The sequence below is a fragment of the Sinocyclocheilus grahami genome, unplaced genomic scaffold (assembly GCF_001515645.1).
Source record: "Sinocyclocheilus grahami isolate Dianchi unplaced genomic scaffold, SAMN03320097.WGS_v1.1 scaffold655.1, whole genome shotgun sequence".
Taxonomy (NCBI): Eukaryota; Metazoa; Chordata; class Actinopteri; order Cypriniformes; family Cyprinidae; genus Sinocyclocheilus; species Sinocyclocheilus grahami.
This window is the reverse complement of record NW_015505834.1, coordinates 614,107-634,389: the sequence shown is the minus strand read 5'-3', so window position 1 is coordinate 634,389 and position 20,283 is coordinate 614,107. Positions and strand designations below refer to the sequence as shown.

The window sequence follows — 20,283 nt, the reverse complement described above, 5'->3', positions numbered from 1 at the left end:
GAATAAATGATAACCAAACTTTCATTTTTGGTAGAACTATCCCTTTAATATGTCATTCATACAGCACAATGCTCACACCAAAGTTTAATACTAAGGATTTAGTGTTTGTTTAAAACACAATATGAACAATAGTCTTTAGCAAGCACCACTAATGATAACGGAGAAATGCACCAGTAGTCATAACCTGCTGATACTGTATTGTGTACTTCCAAACTGTTGACCTTCATGAACAAATGACCTTTGTGCTCCACTCTGACACAATGTAAAATCTGCTCAGGCACGCAGACGCAGTCCAAACTTGAACACATTCTGTAATACGCCTGAGGAACATTAAATAGCACCAGTATCAGAGGTTTTTCCTGTAATATGAAAGGCAGACGCCTCAAATAACATATTCAAACCAGTCTGATCCTGAACATTATTTTGCAGAAGATACCAAAACGCACCAGTATTAATAACACCATGAAATAATACGATTCTTAATATCTAGAAACTTTTGCCAGGCTTGTCAGAACATACTTAGATATTTCTAAGAATGCTCATCTAATGAATTTTACAGCGTAAAGTTCAGAAAATCCCTAAAGTCAGCTCAAGTGGATTAAGAACTCGAATGCATTATGAAACCTGACGTAATAAAAGCGATTCGCTATTTTCAGTCTACTGATTCAGCTGGGCTCATATTATTACATTATGTTTGAAACCTTGTAGAAATGTCAGAAATTCACAGATAAATGATTTTGTGCATTCTCATGTATTTCAGCTATTGTCCAAGTCTTTAATGCCTTTACGTAAGCGGAGCGTGGCAGTGTAAGCCGCCTACGTTATGCAATGCACATATGTACTGCCATCCTCTGACAGATGTATATACAATCCTCAAATAAATCATGTCATATTTCAATCACACCTCAGACAGCATCACCGAGTAAAAATATGTATAGACCTGTAATAACTCATGATTATCGAATCGCCTGCGATTATGAACGCGATATTGCCTAATTGTCAGAGAACTACGGCTCTGTGTATACCGCTCCATCTGAAAGCAGCTGATGGCGATTTACTACTAATCACAGAACCGGCTTTACTGATGAGATGCGCATGACAATCGCATGCGACTAATTGCACAGCCCTACTATTTGAAATTGCTTTGAACAAATTGCACTTTAAAGTACACTATATACATTTTAGCATGGCTTTAAGATTTTAAGGATCATTATTTTTGATGCATGAAAAGTTATATTATGGTTAGTCGTGTTATTCTGGGTTTATGTTCCAAAACAGCAGCACTGAAAAGGAAACACTCATGTTATTTGTCCCTTTCTAACCACTGCTGTCCTCATGCGAGTAACTCTGAGTCACTGTCCAAAACTATGAGTCCCTCACCCTCCCCACCTGGACATGACGAATGACAGAAAGACACTAGAGGTGTGGCACTGAACACGGAATAACACGGTTTCATTTACTACTCATGTACAGTTACAGTTCAGTTTTTTCCTCTTTTACTCACCAAAGCTGCATTAATTTGATTAAAAATGCAGTAAAAATAATGTTATGCTGATCTGGTGCTTAATTTGATCAGTTATTATTGTTACTCAATTATTAATAATCATTTTTATATTACTATGGATGTTGAAAATAGTTTGTCCTACTTAATATTTTTATGTAACCTGTTATCATTTTTTGAGGAATCTTTGATAAATTGAAATAAAAATATTTTGTAAGACTATAAATCTTAATTACCCCACAATTTCTGAATGGTTGTGTATTACGGTTTACACAAAAATATTAAGCAACACAAATCGTTTTCAATAAATATGATATAATAAAAAAAATGTTTATTGAGCAGCAGATCAGAATGATTTCTGAAGATCATGTGGCACTGAAGACTGGAGGAATGATGCTGGAAGTTCAGCTTTGCATCAGGGGAATAAAACTGCATTTTAAAATACTCAAACAGAAAACAGTTACTTAACATTTTAATAATTTTTCAAAATATTACAGTTTTACTGTACTTTTAATTAAATAAATAAGCCATGAAGAGACTTCATTCAAAACCCATTTTTAAAAAATCGGTGTATATTTCCTGTTTTATGTTTTTTTTTCCCGCCCTACATTTTGTTTAGCTTTGTCAGACAAGTTAACATTTTCAAACATAAGCAGTTATTGTTATTATTATTATTAAGAAAAATTGCCTAAACAAGATTAAGCGAAACTACTACAGCTAGAAGCTCTTCTTTTGAATACATTTCCAATTGCTTAAAATTAAAAAAAAATTCAATCGATTAATCATAAAATAGATTTGTTTACCAAGTAAAAGCGCACAATAGTTTAGTTCAACGTCTCGGAATGGCCGCGTATTAGGCCTCAAACACGCTGCCACCGCACGCCAACTGCGCTCAAGAGAAGACGACATCAAATACTATACTACACTGAAGTTCACATTAATGTGTACATTATCGAAAAGCAGCAGGTTTATGTTCACATGACATTACTCAAGTTTGAATCCGCCTCCTGCCCAAAACAATAGACAACCGAAACCAGTCAACAGAGAAACGCGACAAAAACAAGAAAGCTCCTCCAGAGTGAAAGCACGTACCTTTAGAGGAGCAGATACTGAAGAGCCATGAACTCTGACAGACGCACGCGGGGTTCGGTGTGACCTGTATGTGACTGCACACTTAAACAGAAAGCCTGGACAGCCCGGTTCTGTGTGCAATCCCAGATTTCCTGAATCTTCCAGGTATGGGCGTGTCCACGAGCGCGCAGGTGAGCGCAACAGCGCATTCCCAAATCACGTGACCACGCCCACACCTGCCCAGCGGATTGAATCAAACCAGAAGCCTCCATATGTCCTCTTTAAAGTCTGAGGATTTAAAAGCTTTGTGTCGTGACTACATGCTTTCTCCTTTCTGAAATGTAGTGGTCAATCTTTTAGGAAATATTGTTACCATAAGGGTCTGGATAGAAGATAATAATAATAATAATTAAAAATAATAATTTATAAATGTTCAAATGTTTTTAAAGATGATTTATGAAGTTAATGATGTTCCCTGCATTAATGATGTAATAGTAGTGAATAATTCAGATGTTAAGAAATGCTTAAAGTGATTTGAAAAAAAAAAAACTGTGCTAAAGAGGTCATTTTGAATAACTATATAGTTAAAATCACTCAAAATATCTGATCAAATATGCTTATGGTGACATTTAGCTTTGGGCCTATTTTTCATGTTTGTTTAATCATATAAACTTATTTTAAAATCCACACGAGTTGTGTTCTTATTGTAATATATATATATATATATATTAGTGCTGTACTACATCTCACATTTAAAAAAAAAAAATGTTGTTTACATATTATATGTGTGTGTACTGTGTATATTTATTATGTATTTATAAATACACACACATGCATGTATATATATTTCAGAAAAATATGCTATGTTTATATATTAAATATATTTATATATGATATAAATTATATGAATATAAATATATACATTTGCTGTGTGTGTGTATTTATACATACATATTAAATATACACAATACACACACATATATTATGTAAACAAAAACTTTTATTTTGGATGCGATTAATCGTTTGACAGCACATATATATATATATATTCGGTTTGAGACTTAAAAATATGCAAATTATCCTTTAAAAGGGCCTTTATCTCCTTGTAATAAAAAATGTTTATATATAATACAGTATATTATTTACATAATATATTGATTTGAAGAAAGTCACGTCTTTACATTACTATATTCCAAAAAATCAAATGCTAAAACTCATAATCAAAGATCATTTGTCTTACTGAGACAAACACCAATACACTCCCTAGTGGACTGTACACAAACAGTGAAAACACTGTAGCATTCACTACAGCATGCACTATTATTTCTCAATAATAGAAGAAGAGCACTGCTATCTTTAATTTTGTTATAACCACGAATAAACATTAGAATAGCTTAAAATAAAATGACCGGTGTGTTAATAATTTTGCAGCTCTTCAGGCACATAATTTGCTATCTATATTCGTGTATAACAGAAAAAGTGGAGAAGTTCTTGTGAAGATGCAGCATTTAATAGCAACTATAAACATTCTACATCAAATCACATTTAATTCATATATTACTCTAATCAAAATACATTTAAATTTAAATACATCTTATAAAAAGTTAAAGTTTTTAAACCCATGTAAATCTTTACACGAAGTAACATTAACCATAATAATCCCCCCCCCCACATCGTGCGTCAAAATCACATGACCAAACATAATATTCAATCCATGCTCACTAGTGACAATGTAACTAATGTTTGGTACTAGTTACTGTACTGTAATGATCAGATTAAATGAAATCATTACTTACACAATACAAGTCAGGAGTGCTCAGAACATAATTATACCAGGATTATTATATAATAAACCTATTTCTCTGTATGACACATGCTTTAATCAGGTATCACGCCTTTAACATGCATACCAACCAGTGCGTTACAGCAGGGAGTGTAACTATTATTATACAACAACCTTGTGCTTGCAAGTGGGTACAAAGTGCACAGACAGTGTAAGGCACTGCAGTACTATAGTGTGGCAATCGCTCTGCCACTCTTTCAAACATAAGGCCTTTCTCAGTCCATGTGAATTAGCAGCTAGAGATATCCGTTGTGCAAAATGTTGACAGCATGTCCACTGTTTCTCAGTCTTGTAGATGTTTGGATGATTTGGTCCACTTCAGAAGGCCTCATGCATCACTAAAACAGAAAACAATATGAGCCATAAACACGGATCTGACACAAAAGAGTTTGAATTCCAGAGGAACTTGATCATGTGTCATTTAATGAGAGCCAAAATCAATACTGACCAAGTAGATGTCCAGACCGGACTCGGGTGTGCTCGCCTGTGAGTTTGAAGCAGGAAGAGTGCTGTCCTCTAATGCAAGAGTCGAGCTGGACGTCCTATAATCATCTCTGAGGACAAACAACACAGTGACATCAGCCAAACAAGAAGGTATGTGCCAATCACATCGTGTTTATAGCTTAAAAAAGAAGAGGAAGCTCTGTGAAGAAATATGGAAGTTTACAAAGACCTTTTTAGTTGAACTAATGCGTATGTCCGATGGAAAAGTGTGTGTGTTTATACGTAAACACCTGTTCTCTGAATCTGTTAGCGGTTCAGTCTTCACATCATCTAGAGAGGAAGCAGAAGACATAGTGGCGGCTGAAATCGCTGGGTTGAGTCTGGTGGAGCTGGGAATTACATCAGGTTTCTGAGAGGAGCGTGTTTCTGTCAAAAAGAAGCATCTTATCTTAGTAAATTATCAATCTTGAATGTGTAAAAATATTGTTTTGAATGGTATCCCTTGTGAAACAAAAGTACACTTTAGCATATGTTTAAAAAGAGTAGTTACTGCAGAAATAATGTATTATAGTTTCAGTTTATAGTAGTGCTGCCAAACGATTCATCGCGATTAATCGCATCCAAAATAAAGGTTTTGTTTACATAATATATGTGTGTGTTCTGTGTATATTTATTATGTATAGAAAAATACACACACATGCATGTATATATATTTCAGAAAAATATGCTGTTTATATATGAAATATATTTATATATAATATAAATTATATGAATATAAATCTATACATTTCAAAATATATGCTGTATGTGTGTGTATTTATATATGCATAATAAACATACACAGTATACACAGATATATTATGTAAACAAAAACTTTTATTTTGGATGCGATTAATCGCGATTAATCATTTGACAGCACTCATTTATATTAAATGCAATTAGTTGAACTTTAGTGTGCTTTTTTGACTGACTTCAGTACATCTTCATATGTAATTTCATAAATATTTCTATTGTCTTTGAGAAATGGTTAACGTGTACGGACGAATGTACTGAATAGTATTTATGACAAACTTGAAACTCGTATTCTATTTAATTAAATATATTCATAATTACACATTTGTTATGATGAAGTTGCAATTTAAAATAAATTAACTTTAAATTTAATATCAAATGTGCTCTACATGTACTCTACATGTGCTTTAGTATGCTAGTCAACACTTCAAAATAAGTGCACTTCTTCTTGATGTGTTGACTGACATACTAAAACATATTAAAGCATAATGATTACAATTTTACTTTAATCTTTTCATTTGACATTATTACAAAGTTCCCTTTTCAAAATTCTACTGTATTAAGAAACAGTGTCTCTTTAAGTGCACTTAAGTGGTCTTATATTAATATTATATTATCTGCAAGTACAGTTTTTAAAAATATACTTGTAATATTTGAAGAACACTACATGTGCACATTTAATACAATTCTGTCATAACTCTCAGAGGGATTGGCACGGTAATGTATATGACAATGTTAATGTATTTGGTCTTGGCGGAATAGATCTGCTACGCTGCTGCTGCTGCGGCAGAGCAAGTACCAAGACTTGCTACTGCTAATACATCCTCAACATGCTGCTGTGAGCATGTAAGAAATACTGCTGCTGCCCATATACGCATATGAATAACCCCATAGCATACATGAATCACCTCGTAGCAGATCTATACAGGTGGAGCTGGGGAAGGTGGAGGGTTTCTGAAGCGCGCTGCGAACTGCTACAGCAAACAAAAGCCAGGTATTTGAATGTTGAGCAGCAAGCTCATTGGCAGCTGATACAGGAGAGAACCAATCAGCTGCGCCATGTAATATGATGTCATTATGTCAGATTGAGTTAGACCTATCAGACTGCGCCATCTAGAGTTTCATGCCAGAACTCTGTATTTAAGCACACTTTTTTTCACAAGGGATAAATAGTGTTATTTCAACAAAGAGATCGATTTACTATTTTAGTTCACACAAAAATAAAAATTCTGTCATTATTTCCTCACACTCATAATGTTCTAAACTCCACCACAAAAATAACAGTATGCAGGTTTGGAACGGGTGAGTAAATAATGACAGAATGTTAATTTTTTTGGCTGAACTGCTCCTTAAAGTAAAAAAAATCTATGATTTTAAATGTGTGTATTAGTGAATTTCTCTTCAAAATCAATAAGCACCTGTATCATCGAGGTTTTCGAGGCTTTGTGCCCTCCTTTCTTCTTGACTCTCTTCGTTTAAAGTCGACAGGACTTCCTGTGAGGCCGACCTACACGGCTGTATAGAGTTCTTCTTCCTTCTCGAGGATGCACCACGGAGAGCTAAAAGTAAAAACAAAGAGGGAAAAAAGTGAGATGTAGTATGGCATTTCAAATGATCCTATTTCACTGAAAATAATAAAGAAGCAACTTACGCTGAATCTTTTTAAATACTGTGGTGCCCATGAACTTCAGGAATCTGTCAGCATAGAAATTTGGTCTATGAACAGATACTGTGTCCTAGAATGCAAAGTAGCAAAGAAAATCATGATTATGTTCAAACAGAAGTTCAAATATATAAAAAATATATTTCATGAAAAAAGAAAAATACATACGCCATCATGCACAAGAGCCTTCCATGAGTGCTCAACCTTCTTTATAAATCTGTATATAAGATAGAAATGTTAAATATTGGAATTTTTAGTCATCTTTAATTGAAATAGTAATTATTCCCATCTTTTGTCAGATGATTCATACCTATAGGACTGCAGGATATCAATGATTCCCAGAAAGATCAGCAACTTCTCATCTTTGTGTTTAGCAGGGATGCCACCCAATCTAGAATAAAAACACATGATTACTTCAAAACCAATCCAAAGTCGGTCATAAAATGTATTGGAAATATTTTAGCAACATAATGGAAATATTTCCAGCTTTTCAAAATTACCCCCCTTTTTAACCAGTTAGATAATCAGAGAAGTTTTGTATATATACACGGTAAGATTCTTTAAAATGTCTCACCAAGGATGAATTTATTTGACCAAAAATACAGTAAAACTAGTAATATTGTGAAATATTATTAGAATTTAAAATAAGTTTTTTATTTGAATATACGTATATTAAAATGTAATTTATTCCTGAGATCGAATCTGAATTTTCAGCATCATTACTCCAGTCTTCAGTGTCACATGATTCTTCAGAAATCATAATAATATTCCAATATCTAAAGAAACATTTCCGATTATCAATGTTGAAAACAGTTGTGCTGCATCATATTTTTGTGGAAACCATGATACAATTTTATTTTCAGGATTCTTTGACGAATAGAAATGTCAAAAAGCAGAGTTTATTTGAAACATAAATGTAACAATGCAAAAACTGTAACAATGTCTTTACTGCTGTCAAGTTCCCTTTTGGTTTCAGTTTCGTTTTCATGGACTTTTAGTTTGTATCACCTTGTTTTCATGTGTTTTGTTCCTGTTTCCTTTGTTCTATAGTTTCCACAGTAACTCACTGGTTCATTGATTGCATTCGCTTGTATCTTGTTTACTTCCTCATCAGCCTGTGTGTTTATACGTCCTCAGTTTCCTCAGTCCTTTGTTCGGTATCGTCTTTGCATGTTTTGTGTAAAGCTGTTGCGGTTTCTTCTGCTCCTACAGTACGTTATTGAATTATGTTCTTTTGTTCTGTTAGCTAATAAAAGTATTTGAGCTTAAATTTAAAAAAAAATCAAGATCACTGAAGACAAATAAACAGTCACTTAAGAATAAGAAACTAATTACAAGCAATATGACAAAAAACTACAGTAGAACAAATAAATAATACATTGTATAAAGTAACAAAATGTATAAAAACACTACATATTCTTCACTGTGTAAATTAAATATATATTTCTTCTTATTAAAGTTACAAAAGTGAATAAGAAATATTCACAGAGCGAGATTTATCCTTTTGCTTGTTTGATTAAAGGGGTCATATGATGCGATTTCAAGTTTTCCTTTCTCAGTGTTACAATCAGTTCGTGAATAGATACGATCCCTAAAGTTGCAAAGACTAAAGTCTCAAACCCAAAGAGATATTCTTTATAAAAGTTAAGACTGGTTCATGCCCTCCTAAAACGCCTCGTTTTAAACACGCCCACATGTCTACGTCACGATGTGGGAAGATTTGCATAACGCCGCCCAAATGTTCACGCAAAGAAAGAAGGCGTAACTTTTATTCTCGCTGTAGTATTGTTGCTGCCGCCGCCATGTCGTGAAGGCGCTGTGTGCTTCATTGTGAAAGCAAAACTACTTTGTTTGGTCTTCCAAAAGAGGACGATATCTGCTTCGTCATGCCTAGAGCTGATCTGTGCTGGTCGCTGAGGAAATACATCAACTTTGCGCTGTGGATCGCTGGATCAGCTTTCCCGTGGACGAAGCGGAGTCCAGCCCGGGGTCGTCTCATGTGGTTGCCGCAAGCCCTCCGGACGCTCCTTCGTTGAATCCGCCGGCCATTCCTCACTCTAGCCTGCCGTGTATGACGCTGTGTGTTTCGTTATGAAAATGAAACTACTTTGTTTGGCCTTCCAAAAGAGGACACGACTAGAAATCAGTGGTTAAGTTGTATTTACAACACTGTTCCAGAACAGTTCAACCCAAATATTCAGATGTGTGCAGCACATTTTATGGAGGACTGTTTCCTGATCCTGGTAGAGTAGACTACAATGCCGGCTGTTCTGACTCACAGACTAAGTAAGTTTTTTATATTTAAAGAATTTGCCACTGATGATTCAAACGCGAGTTTTGAGCAGTGTAGAGTAGCGCTTGTTGTTTGTCATTTCTCCGATCACAAATGCAGACATGGTTTTATATTTACACGGCGCGATGCAAAGCAGCGCATAAAAAGACAGTATAATTCATTATAATCCGTAATTACGTCCCCACTGGATGCAACAAAAGCCATCGTTTATAATGGGTTTTAATGGGGTTTTTTTCGGCCGGACAGGGCATCACAGTATGGTAAGGGGCATAACATTTCAGTCACACGCTTGAGGTATTCGGCCAATCACAATGCACTGGATAGCTGGCCAATCACAGCACACCTCGCTTTTCAGACCGATGAGCTTTGTAAAAATCGATGCGTTTCCGAAAGGCGGGGCATAGAGGAGAAACAATAATGTACAGTTTGTGGAAAATAATGTGTTTTTTGAACCTTAAACAGCATAAACACATTTCATTACACCAAATACACCAAATAATGTTATTTTTAGCATCATCATATGACCCCTTTAACATGAATGACAGACAGCAGGAATATTAGACTGCTGTCACTTTAAGAGCTGCCCGGATCCAGTATACTATTACACATGTTTTCTTTCTCAGCTGTTTGCTTTCACTTAAGACCTAAATTACTGTGTTTATGAGGATACTTGCAAAGATGGGCATTTTGACACATACAAGTGTGTGTAGTTAACCCTTCAAGGCCTTTAAAATAACTCTTTGATCACCGTCTTGCGTCTTCACGTGTGTGCACCTCTCTGACAGCACTTAGAAACAGTCTCTCAGACAGCAATATAGCCAAATGAGTTCTCTTTTGCTGCTGATTGCGTTTCAACAGCTTAAAATCACTTTTTTTTAATCTGCAATGCTTAAAAACGCATGCAAACGATAAGTTTTCATGAGCATGCAGCACAGCAACATCATGTGAGCATGTAACCGCGATAGAAAATCCAAAATTTCTACCGGTTAATCGTGTCTACCGGTATATCTCCCACTCCTACATGATAACGGCCACTTTCAATCTATTTAATGCATCCTTACTTAATAAAAATATTAACTTCTTTCAAAACATATTTCTGACCCCAAACATTTGAACAGTAGTGTACATATACAGTAAATAATCAGATTGGCTGACATGTCTTTGAGAAAGGGCGTGTGGTAAAAGTTTACAAAACAACTTCTTTGTCTTTAATTTCTGTTTACTCTGCAAACGGAGCAGCTCCACTCACGTGTCGTCATCGGCATCAGGAGGAAGCTCGCCTGCTTTGCCGTCTCCTTGAATGGACTCGCGGGCTGTGGAGTACAGGACCTTCTGCCCACCCTGGCGCTTACTGTCCCCTATCCCACCTCTCCCCCTCAGCTTCCTGTCCAGAACATGGATGCCCAGCAGCAAACTGTAGTCCATGATTTTAAAGCTTTCCAGCACCTGTGGAACAAAGTGAATGGAAATCACAACCACATATAATACTGAAGAGCTCTTCGGCGATCAACAACTCGACTCACCCGACAGTCTCTCTGAAGTGTCTTCATCAAGGCGCTGTATGTGTCTGCATCAAAGTAAAGACCTTCGTGTATCTCCTGGAAGTCCAGGTCTTTAAAGGTCGGGGAGGGTTTGACGCACTCCTTCCGTGACGCTCTGCGTTTGTAAGTAGAGCCCTTTAAGTCATATTTGTAGTGCATTTTCAAAGAGCGAGGCAGAATGTTGTTCATCACCACCAATCGGATATTAACACCACCACACTGAATACAGTACAGCCCGTAAAACTTCGGTAAGAGGGTCCTCGGGTTCTGATTCAGATTCTGAAATCAGGAAGGACAGATCAGTTTTTAATCTAGAAAAGAATATTAGAAGAGCTTACTGGTGTAAAAAATACTGTACATTTAATGTAAAATTGTCAGAAAATAGTGGAGGCAAAGTTAAATGCATTTTTTTTTTATGCTTTAAAAAAAAAGAAGAATTTATTAACATTTTAGACTGACAGGCCGAATATTTAATGTGTAGTGTAGTCCTGTATTTCTACAGCAAACAGGGCTATAAAACAACTGTGAGCTAATTGTGCTGTAAAATGATTATCTGTAGTTGTTTTCTGCATTAATAAATGAACTGTCAATATGAGCAACTGAGCTGAGATAGCAGTGCCTAGTGTAGTTTCTTCCTTATTATTGTGGTGAGTGTGTGGCTTACCATGTAGTAACCTGGAAGCAGCTTCTGCAGAAATTCAGCTTCTTTGTTCTGCACGGTCTTTATGATAAACTCGTCATCACTGGTTAAGTAAAACCATGAACTACTCGCTCCGGGGTTTGACAGCTCTATCAGAGGTTCTTTACAAATAGAGTACTGCAGAGGAAAAAAAGATGCATTATTAATGTAGATTATACAGAAAATACAAAAGCAAGAGCATTTGGATCAGTTTTAAATGGTTTCATTTCACTGTTATTGCTCACTAAATCTAAAACTATTAAAAAATTAATAATTGAAATGAAGCATATAGATACACACACATACAGTATATATTTTAAAAATATTTACATGTATTTACATAGATATATTTATATTCATATAATTTATATTATATATAAATATATTTAATATATAAACAGCATATTTTTCTGAAATATATACATGCATTATGTGTATTTATATATACATAATAAATATACACGGTACACACACCTATATTATGTGAACAAAAACTTTTATTTTGAGTGCAATTAATCGTGATTAATTGTTTGACAGCACTAATATATATACACACATATGAAATATGAGTCAATGTACTAAATTTACTACAACTGAAATTAATATAAATTAACGCTAAATAGAAATATTAATGAATAATATTACATTAAAAATGCATATGAAATATTATGAAAATATTACTAAAATAATCTTTCATTTGTGTCCCCATGACTTTGCCCTAATATAATTTACAGGATAAACATTTAGAATTTATTTGATATATTTATTATACATCAACTATTTATTATATATATTTATGGTAACTATTTTAAGGTCCAATTCTCACTATTAACTAGTTGCTTATTAGCACACATTATTAGCATATTGGCTGTTTATTAGTATCTAAAAAGCACATATTAATGCAGTTTTCTGCATGACAATATTTTAGGTCCTTAAAACAGAACTACCTACTAAGCAGCAACATATTAGGAGTTTGAGATAATATGTATTCCCTATTCTAAAGCGTTACCATTTTTATTATACATTCATAAAATAATTTTAAACAAATAAAACAATAATTATATTTAACATTAATTTTATAAAAATTTTTCACCCATTAGCAATTTCAATTTATCACCATTACATTTTAACTGAATTTCTGTGGTGAATGAGATTTTTTTGAAAGTTCAGCTGTAATTTTTCAAGATAAAACTATATTTGTCACGGTGCGTCAGAGGGAAATGAGGAGATGACTACACAACTTGACTTTAAACAAACCAAAGGAGAGGAACATAACATAGGGAGCGCAGGAGTACACACATGGGGTGACGTTTATGACTCAACAAGGAAACAGGAGGCAGACTACACATTTATACTGAACTTAACGAGGGACAGACAGGTGTGGGGAATCAATTAATAAGACAACGAGAACAGGAAAACTGAACCAAATATGGGCATAAGGAAACACGAGGCAGCGTCTGACATAACTCCCCCCTCCCAGAAGGCACATCCCACGCCTTACAACATCCAACGGGGAGAGGTGCTCTGGAGGCCTCCAGGAGCAGGGTTACCGGACGGAAGGCCTCCAGGGCAGAGCCCGTTCCAGGACCCATGGCGGATCTTGCAGTTCGGGAGGCCATGGCGGAGCAGGGAGCTCGGGAGGCCATGGCGGTGCAGGCAGCTCGGCAGGGTTACCGGACGGAAGGCCTCCAGGGCAGAGCCCGTTCCAGGACCCATGGCGGATCTTGCAGTTCGGGAGGCCATGGCGGAGCAGGGAGCTCGGGAGGCCATGGCGGTGCACGCAGCTCGGGAGGCCATGGCGGTGCACGCAGCTCGGGAGGCCATGGCGGAGCAGGGAGCTCGGGAGGCCATGGCGGTGCACGCAGCTCGGGAGGCCATGGCGGTGCACGCAGCTCGGGAGGCCATGGCGGTGCACGCAGCTCGGGAGGCCATGGCGGTGCACGCAGCTCGGGAGGCCATGGCGGTGCAGCCTCCGAGGCCGTGGCCCCAGCCTCTATGGCTGGAGCCCTATTACCCTCCCCTCAAAAAAATACTTGGGGATGATTACGGGCTCCAAAACTGGGGATCTGGAGCCCTCCCTGGGCTAGACGGGGTATCAGGAGCCCTCCCTGGGCTTAACTGGGGATCTGGGAAGCGCTTACGAGGTGCTGGCACTGGAGAGAGCTCTGTAGGATCAGGCACAGCAAGTCGCTTTCGAGGAGCCGACACTGGAGCAAGCTCTGGGGCTGGAGCCGACACTGGAGCGCGCTCTGGGGCTGGAGCCGACACTGGAGCGCGCTCTGGGGCTGGAGCCGACACTGGAGCGCGCTCTGGGGCTGGAGCCGACACTGGAGCGCGCTCTGAGGCGCGCTCTGGGGCTGGAGCGCGCTCTGAGGCGCGCTCTGGGGCTGGAGCCGACACTGGAGCGCGCTCTGGGGCTGGAGCGCTCTGGGGCTGGAGCCGACACTGGAGCGCGCTCTGGGGCTGGAGCCGACACTGGAGCGCGCTCTGGGGCTGGAGCCGACACTGGAGCGCGCTCTGGGGCTGGAGCCGACACTGGAGCGCGCTCTGGGGCTGGTAGCCTTGACTCAGGAGCAGCCGGCGGGCTGGCCGCTCTGGGCTGAGGACCAGGGAAGAGCTTCGGAGAAGAGCGGCTGGAACTGAGGGACCATTGGAACTGTATGTGGAGGGTGCTAGCTTATGGTGAGCTGAAGCTTCCACATGCTTCTGGATGGGAAGAGGATGATTATCCTCCACATCGACTAAGAATTCTGAGCCAATTAAATCAAGGACAAAGTTTATAAATTCCGCTACGGGTCTGAAATAAATCATCATCTTTTAGTCCCACCCAGAAGCAAGCATTAATAGTACGATCGCTCCAGCTCACCAGATGTAAAACTCTCAGGAACTCCTCCACATGCTGCTCGAACAATCGCTCCTCCTGCTGGAAACTAAAGATGAATTCCTCAGTCTTCATGACTTCAGATAACTACACAACTTGACTTTAATTAAACAAACCAAAGGAGAGGAACACAACATAGGGAGCGCAGGAGTACACACATGGGGTGACATTTATGACTCAACAAGGAAACATGAGGCAGACTACACATTTATACTGAACTTAACGAGGGACAGACAGGTGCGGGGAATCAACTAATAATAAGACAACGAGAACAGGAAACAGAACCAAATATGGGCATAAGGAAACACGAGGGAGAACTGAGCACACAGCAAAACACGAGACAGAGTCTGACAATATTCTTGACAAATGATTCTAGTAAACCATTTCATCATGTTTCATGATTGTTTTAGTAAGTCTCGTGTGGTTTCTTGGTCTTACCAAATAATCATCTGGTTTAATCCCAAAGAGCTCCCTAAAGTAACGGAAAGCCAAGGGAGCATAATTTTTAAAGCGAAAGTCAGGATAATGGTGAGCTGGAGTCAGATTACTGCCTTCACTGAAAGACAAAATTATTTAACACAATATTTAAAAACTGTGACTATAGTGACTCTATTCAGCATTGTTAGGAATCAACCAATTACCAACCAATCACAAAAGATATTCAGCTGTACTAATTCATTTTGCAGTAGATATTAAACAAACTACTACAACAGAACTGTTGACATTTGGAACAGAGTCATTGTATCTCAGTGTTTGAATAGTGAATCTATGGCAACCACACATTACATCTGTTAATACCTCGGGAGAAAGGCGCTCTCAACAACGTAGAAGTCTTGCATGAGAACATCTCTGTCTGGTTTGGAGGTCATATTGCCGACTGTGTACCCGATGCCGAGCTGGATGGCTCCTCTCAAGGCTTCCGCTGTGGGCTGGAGACAAACACACACAGAAAACGAATGTAAAACAGCCTCAGATCATGAGCAAATACTGGCACGTACAGGAAAAGCAGTCATCACTCTGCAGAGATAATGCCATCCTTATCAGCACTAAAAACACACATGGGAGGAAGTTGAAGACAAGGAAGTTGAGGCATATGGTCACATTTGAGGTCTGGTTTTACAAGAAGTAATTTACTGTTAGTGTCACAATGAGAGCAAATAAATTGCAATTACTTAGCAATGCCCCGGCAACCACTCACAACGAATTAGGTGTGAAGTGTAAACTCTGAAGCGACTCTGAAGTTTTATCAAGCAGTTACAGTACTATTATTCCTCCAAACTCACTGTCTTTCACAGCCTCAATAATTTTCATAAACTAAAATTTTGAAGAGACATCCCGGACCAATAAAGACCCTACTTACATGTAGATCAAAGGACTCAACTATTACAATAATGCATTAAGATTATATTACATTGTATTAAGAAATCATGCCCATTTAATCACAATTAAGCACATTTTATCACCAAATTCTTGTTAATGTAATGTGCCCGGACACTTATTATTATTATTATTATTGTATTGTTGTGAATGCTCATGAATGATTCTAATTAGATTCTCATAATACACTACGGAAAATAATCCTATCCAGACAAAAAATAAAAATAAAAGGTAGTACCTTAAAGACTTTCATAGTGAAAAAAATAAATATACTAAAATGTATCTGAAATACATTTATTTCATGATATGTACACTACAAATACATTAACATATTTATGTACTTAATAAAAATACCCTGCAAATGTACTTTTGGTATACTAAACTGGTATACTTAAAGTCTGCTAAATTGGAACAACTAATTTTGTACCTAATATATTTTAATTGTGCGGAAGTAGTGCTGAAGTCCAACTATAGAAATACTGAAGTATATTTGATTGTGCTACAGTGGAATTATTGCAAGTATACTTCAGATTTATTTGAAATATCTTGCATTCAAAGACTGATATTTAAAGATCATTCAATCCTCATCAATAGTGACATTAAAACACATTTTAGGCTTAATATTAAGAAATGTGCATTGTGCAATAAAGAAATACTCCAAATAAAGTTTAATTATAATTTTTATATCAGTAAGTCTCGAGCAACAATGTCAGTAAACTATACTTAGTATGAAATAAATGCATTTTAAATATATAACTTTTTTACTAGGGTTAATATTAATACTTTATAATATAATAAGAAAATATTTATTTTTCAGTCTTTTATTTAAAATTATTTATTATTTAAAAATTCCCATTGTAATGAGAATAAAATATTGTGAAGTCGCTGCTTAATATGAAAATAATCTTTATGGATTTCTTTTTTTTTTGTTTTGTTATTGAAGATATATGCATACATAAAATATGAACATATCCATATTCTGGACATATTCTTAATTTAAAAAAAATTTGTGAGATTTATACAATGTGCAAATTTTTTTTCTCTTAAACCTGTCCTTTTTTGTTCCAGCTATTTTTATACAGAAAATGACAAAAAATTATTTAAAGCCTACAAGTAATTTTGTGGGCAAATATCCACTATGTGAATTTCCTAATATACCTAATATCATGGGCCTCCTGATGTATGGTACACACGGCATGACACATGGGCATAGTGTGCTCACCGTTACATAACAGTCAGCAGGAAAACAGCATTTCAGACCACAAGTATGACAAATCAGAGTGGGATATGCAAAAATCAAATCCCACTAAATCCCAAAAGAGCTCACAGCACAAATGCTACATTGTGCCACAGAAAAATATGCTGGGTTGAGCAAAAATAATCTATTGTACAGAAAGGAACAGAAAAGAAAATGACAAATCATTTCTCCTAAACAATGAAAATAAGCACAGAGATGCTTGCCAAGACTCCTGCTTCTCAGATTAATTTTCCTCCTTATAAGACCTCATGTGTCTCATATGAGTTTCAGAAGAAATATGCAACACTATTATTTATTTTAAAGCTCTACTGTATGTCAACAGTTGTCTCATTTGCTCCGATTTGTTGTTTCTGAGGAATTTTGCTTACATTAGTACTTAAAATGCAACTCAGAACTTTATTTACATTAGAAATACATTATTTCTTGGGCAGTATGCATCTGTGTAGAGATTTCTGACATCTAACATAAATGTAGGCTACTAATTAAATGCGTATGTTTCTCCCGTTGCACTACTGTGAGGAGCGAGGAGACGAGGAGACATAGGCATAAACTCAAAACACAGTCTTTAATCTTCACTTCGGGGAAATACAGGGCAGACAAACACTCACGTAGCACGTAGACGAACATCCAATACCAGACAAATTTTTTAGAAATGGACAGAATATAAATACACAGGACGAGGGGAAGACAAGGAACACCTGGGATCAATAATCATAAAATAACATGGGAAAAACCTGGGACTAGACAGCTGGGACTAAAGAACATAATCAGGACAGGAATAGGAAGGGAACCAAATAAGGGCAAAGGAGCACGTGGGGAGCACTATACACAGAACATTTACATGTTATGTAAAGGCCTCCAGGGCGGATCAGGCAGGTCCGGAGGCCATGGCGGATCAGGCAGTTCAAGGTGCCATGGCGGAGCAGGGAGCTCGGGAGGCCATGGCGGAGCTGCCTTGGAGGCTGCGGCCCCAGCCCCGCCTCGGCCTCTACGGCTGGAGCCCTACAACCCCCCCAAAGAGGATAACGGGCTCCAAGGCCCTCTCGGTGCCAAAACCGAGGACTGGGCTTAACTGGGGATCAGGAGCCCTCCCTGGGCTTACCGGGGGATCAGGAGCCCTCCGTGGGCTAAACTCTGGAACAGGAGCCCTCCGTGGGCTAAATTCGGGAACAGGAGCACTCCCTGGGCTAAACTCGGGAACAGGGGCACTCCCTGGGCTAAACTCGGGAACAGGAGCCCTCTGCAGGCTAAACTCGGGAACAGGAGCCCTCTGCAGGCTAAACTCGGGAACAGGAGCCCTCTGCAGGCTAAACTTGGGAACAGGAGCCCTCTGTGGGCTAAACTCGGGAACAGGAGCCCTCCGTGGGCTAAACTCGGCTACTGGGAAGCGCTTACGAGGAGCTGGCACTGGAGGGCGCTCTGGAGGAGCAGGCACAGCAAGGCGCTTTCGAGGAGCAGGCATTGGAGCAAACTCAGGGGCTGGAGCGAGCTCTGGCGGGCTTGACAACGGCGCGACCGGCGGGCTTGTCTTCGGAGAGGCCGGCGGGCTTGAGTGAGCTGTGGCCGGCAGGCTTGTCTTCGGAGCGGCTGGCGGGCTTGACAACTGCGCGACCGGCAGGCTTGTCTTCGGAGCGGTTGGCGGGCTTGACAACTGCGCGACCGGCAAGCTTGTCTTCGGAGCGGCTAGCGGGCTTGACAACTGCGCGACCGGCGGGCCTGAGCGGCGGAGTGTGCGGCGGTTTCCATGCCGCTGGGGGAAAACAGGAAAACAAAACAAAAAAACAAACACGGGGAGAAGGGGCGCCGCTTACTGTCTCTGGTCTGGTATTCTGTCACATTGCACTACTCTGAGGAGCGAGGAGACACAAGCGTAAACTCAAAACACAGTCTTTAATCTTCACTTCGGGGAAATACGGGGCAGGCAAACACTCACGTAGCACATAGATGAACATTCAATACTAGTAGGCAAGTGCCGATTACCGGTTTCAAGGTATACCGCGATTTGAAAATTTCACAGTCTCAAAACCTATATACATCATTTCTGTTATACTGTTCCTGCAGTATGCGCTGTTTTTCATGTCTCCTCAAAGACTGAAAGTGTAGGAATCCCTTCAGGTTGAGTGCAGTGTAGAGAGTAACACAACCCTCCTCCTCCTGTTGGTGCGAGCGAGCGGTCAGTCACGTGTGTGTATGACGGCCGAAGGAGCTTCCTCTGGAACTTACGTGATCGGCAACTGGCTGTTTATTGTTTTATTGCAGCCGATCTCTGTTCTGGACTTACACAAACTGCGTTGCAATGCATATCATTTTTCAAATGTCATTTATGTGAAAATATGAAGTCCGTAAACGCCCGTTAACACAGGCCAGAGACGCTGAAGATGGACGCGCAGAGAAAAATACTGTAGCAGGCAGATCACTCACTGTTCATGATGCACGAACTATTGGAAGAAAATCCTTAATATTGATTTGGGGGTTTATATGAATGTGTTTCTGAGGGGAACTGACTGTCTTCAGAAACGTTTAGATGGTATTTTCTTTTCATCTCATATAATATAATGATATAATTCACATTAAAGCAGTGTTTCAGAGCAGCTCTGCTTTGTTTACTGCGATAACCAAGGAAACGCTGTATCTGCTGTTCCAGAAGCGCCTCCTGCTGTCAGAGAGAGAATCTGCCTCTCATTCAGAGCTTCTGCTGTTTGCTTAGTTCAGGCATGTAGTATAATTTCACAAAGCTAGTCAGAACATTCTGTTTTTGCTTCAAATTGGATTATTAAATCAAATTATGTATATGAATTATATAACTAAAATTAAATAACTGTTTTAAAAAAAATGTCTGAGTTTATTTTTCTTCTTTTTAGGGCAGCAGTAGCTCTAGCAGCAAATCAACCATCCACATCAAAAGCTGCAGGACAGCCCACATTTCAGAAACAAATAAAA

At 38.5% G+C, this 20,283-nt stretch overlaps 1 protein-coding gene across 3 annotated transcripts in view; it reads right to left on the bottom strand.

The window, feature by feature from the left end:
• Positions 1-4,206: 4,206 nt before the first annotated feature.
• The window catches only part of pip5k1ba (phosphatidylinositol-4-phosphate 5-kinase, type I, beta a), an 18,114-nt gene continuing 2,037 nt past the window's right edge, over positions 4,207-20,283 (bottom strand). The window contains exons 2-13 of one of the 3 annotated variants that reach the window (XM_016242360.1): positions 15,507-15,637; positions 15,147-15,264; positions 11,813-11,965; positions 11,131-11,427; positions 10,857-11,053; positions 7,625-7,705; positions 7,483-7,531; positions 7,303-7,387; positions 7,070-7,210; positions 5,150-5,285; positions 4,864-4,969; positions 4,209-4,753 (exon numbers count right to left, since the gene is read on the bottom strand). In XM_016242360.1, coding sequence (XP_016097846.1) covers positions 4,751-4,753; positions 4,864-4,969; positions 5,150-5,285; positions 7,070-7,210; positions 7,303-7,387; positions 7,483-7,531; positions 7,625-7,705; positions 10,857-11,053; positions 11,131-11,427; positions 11,813-11,965; positions 15,147-15,264; positions 15,507-15,637 — 1,497 coding nt within the window. In that variant the 3' untranslated portion in view covers positions 4,209-4,750. The other 2 variants (XM_016242361.1, XM_016242362.1) reach the window with 2 other exon arrangements.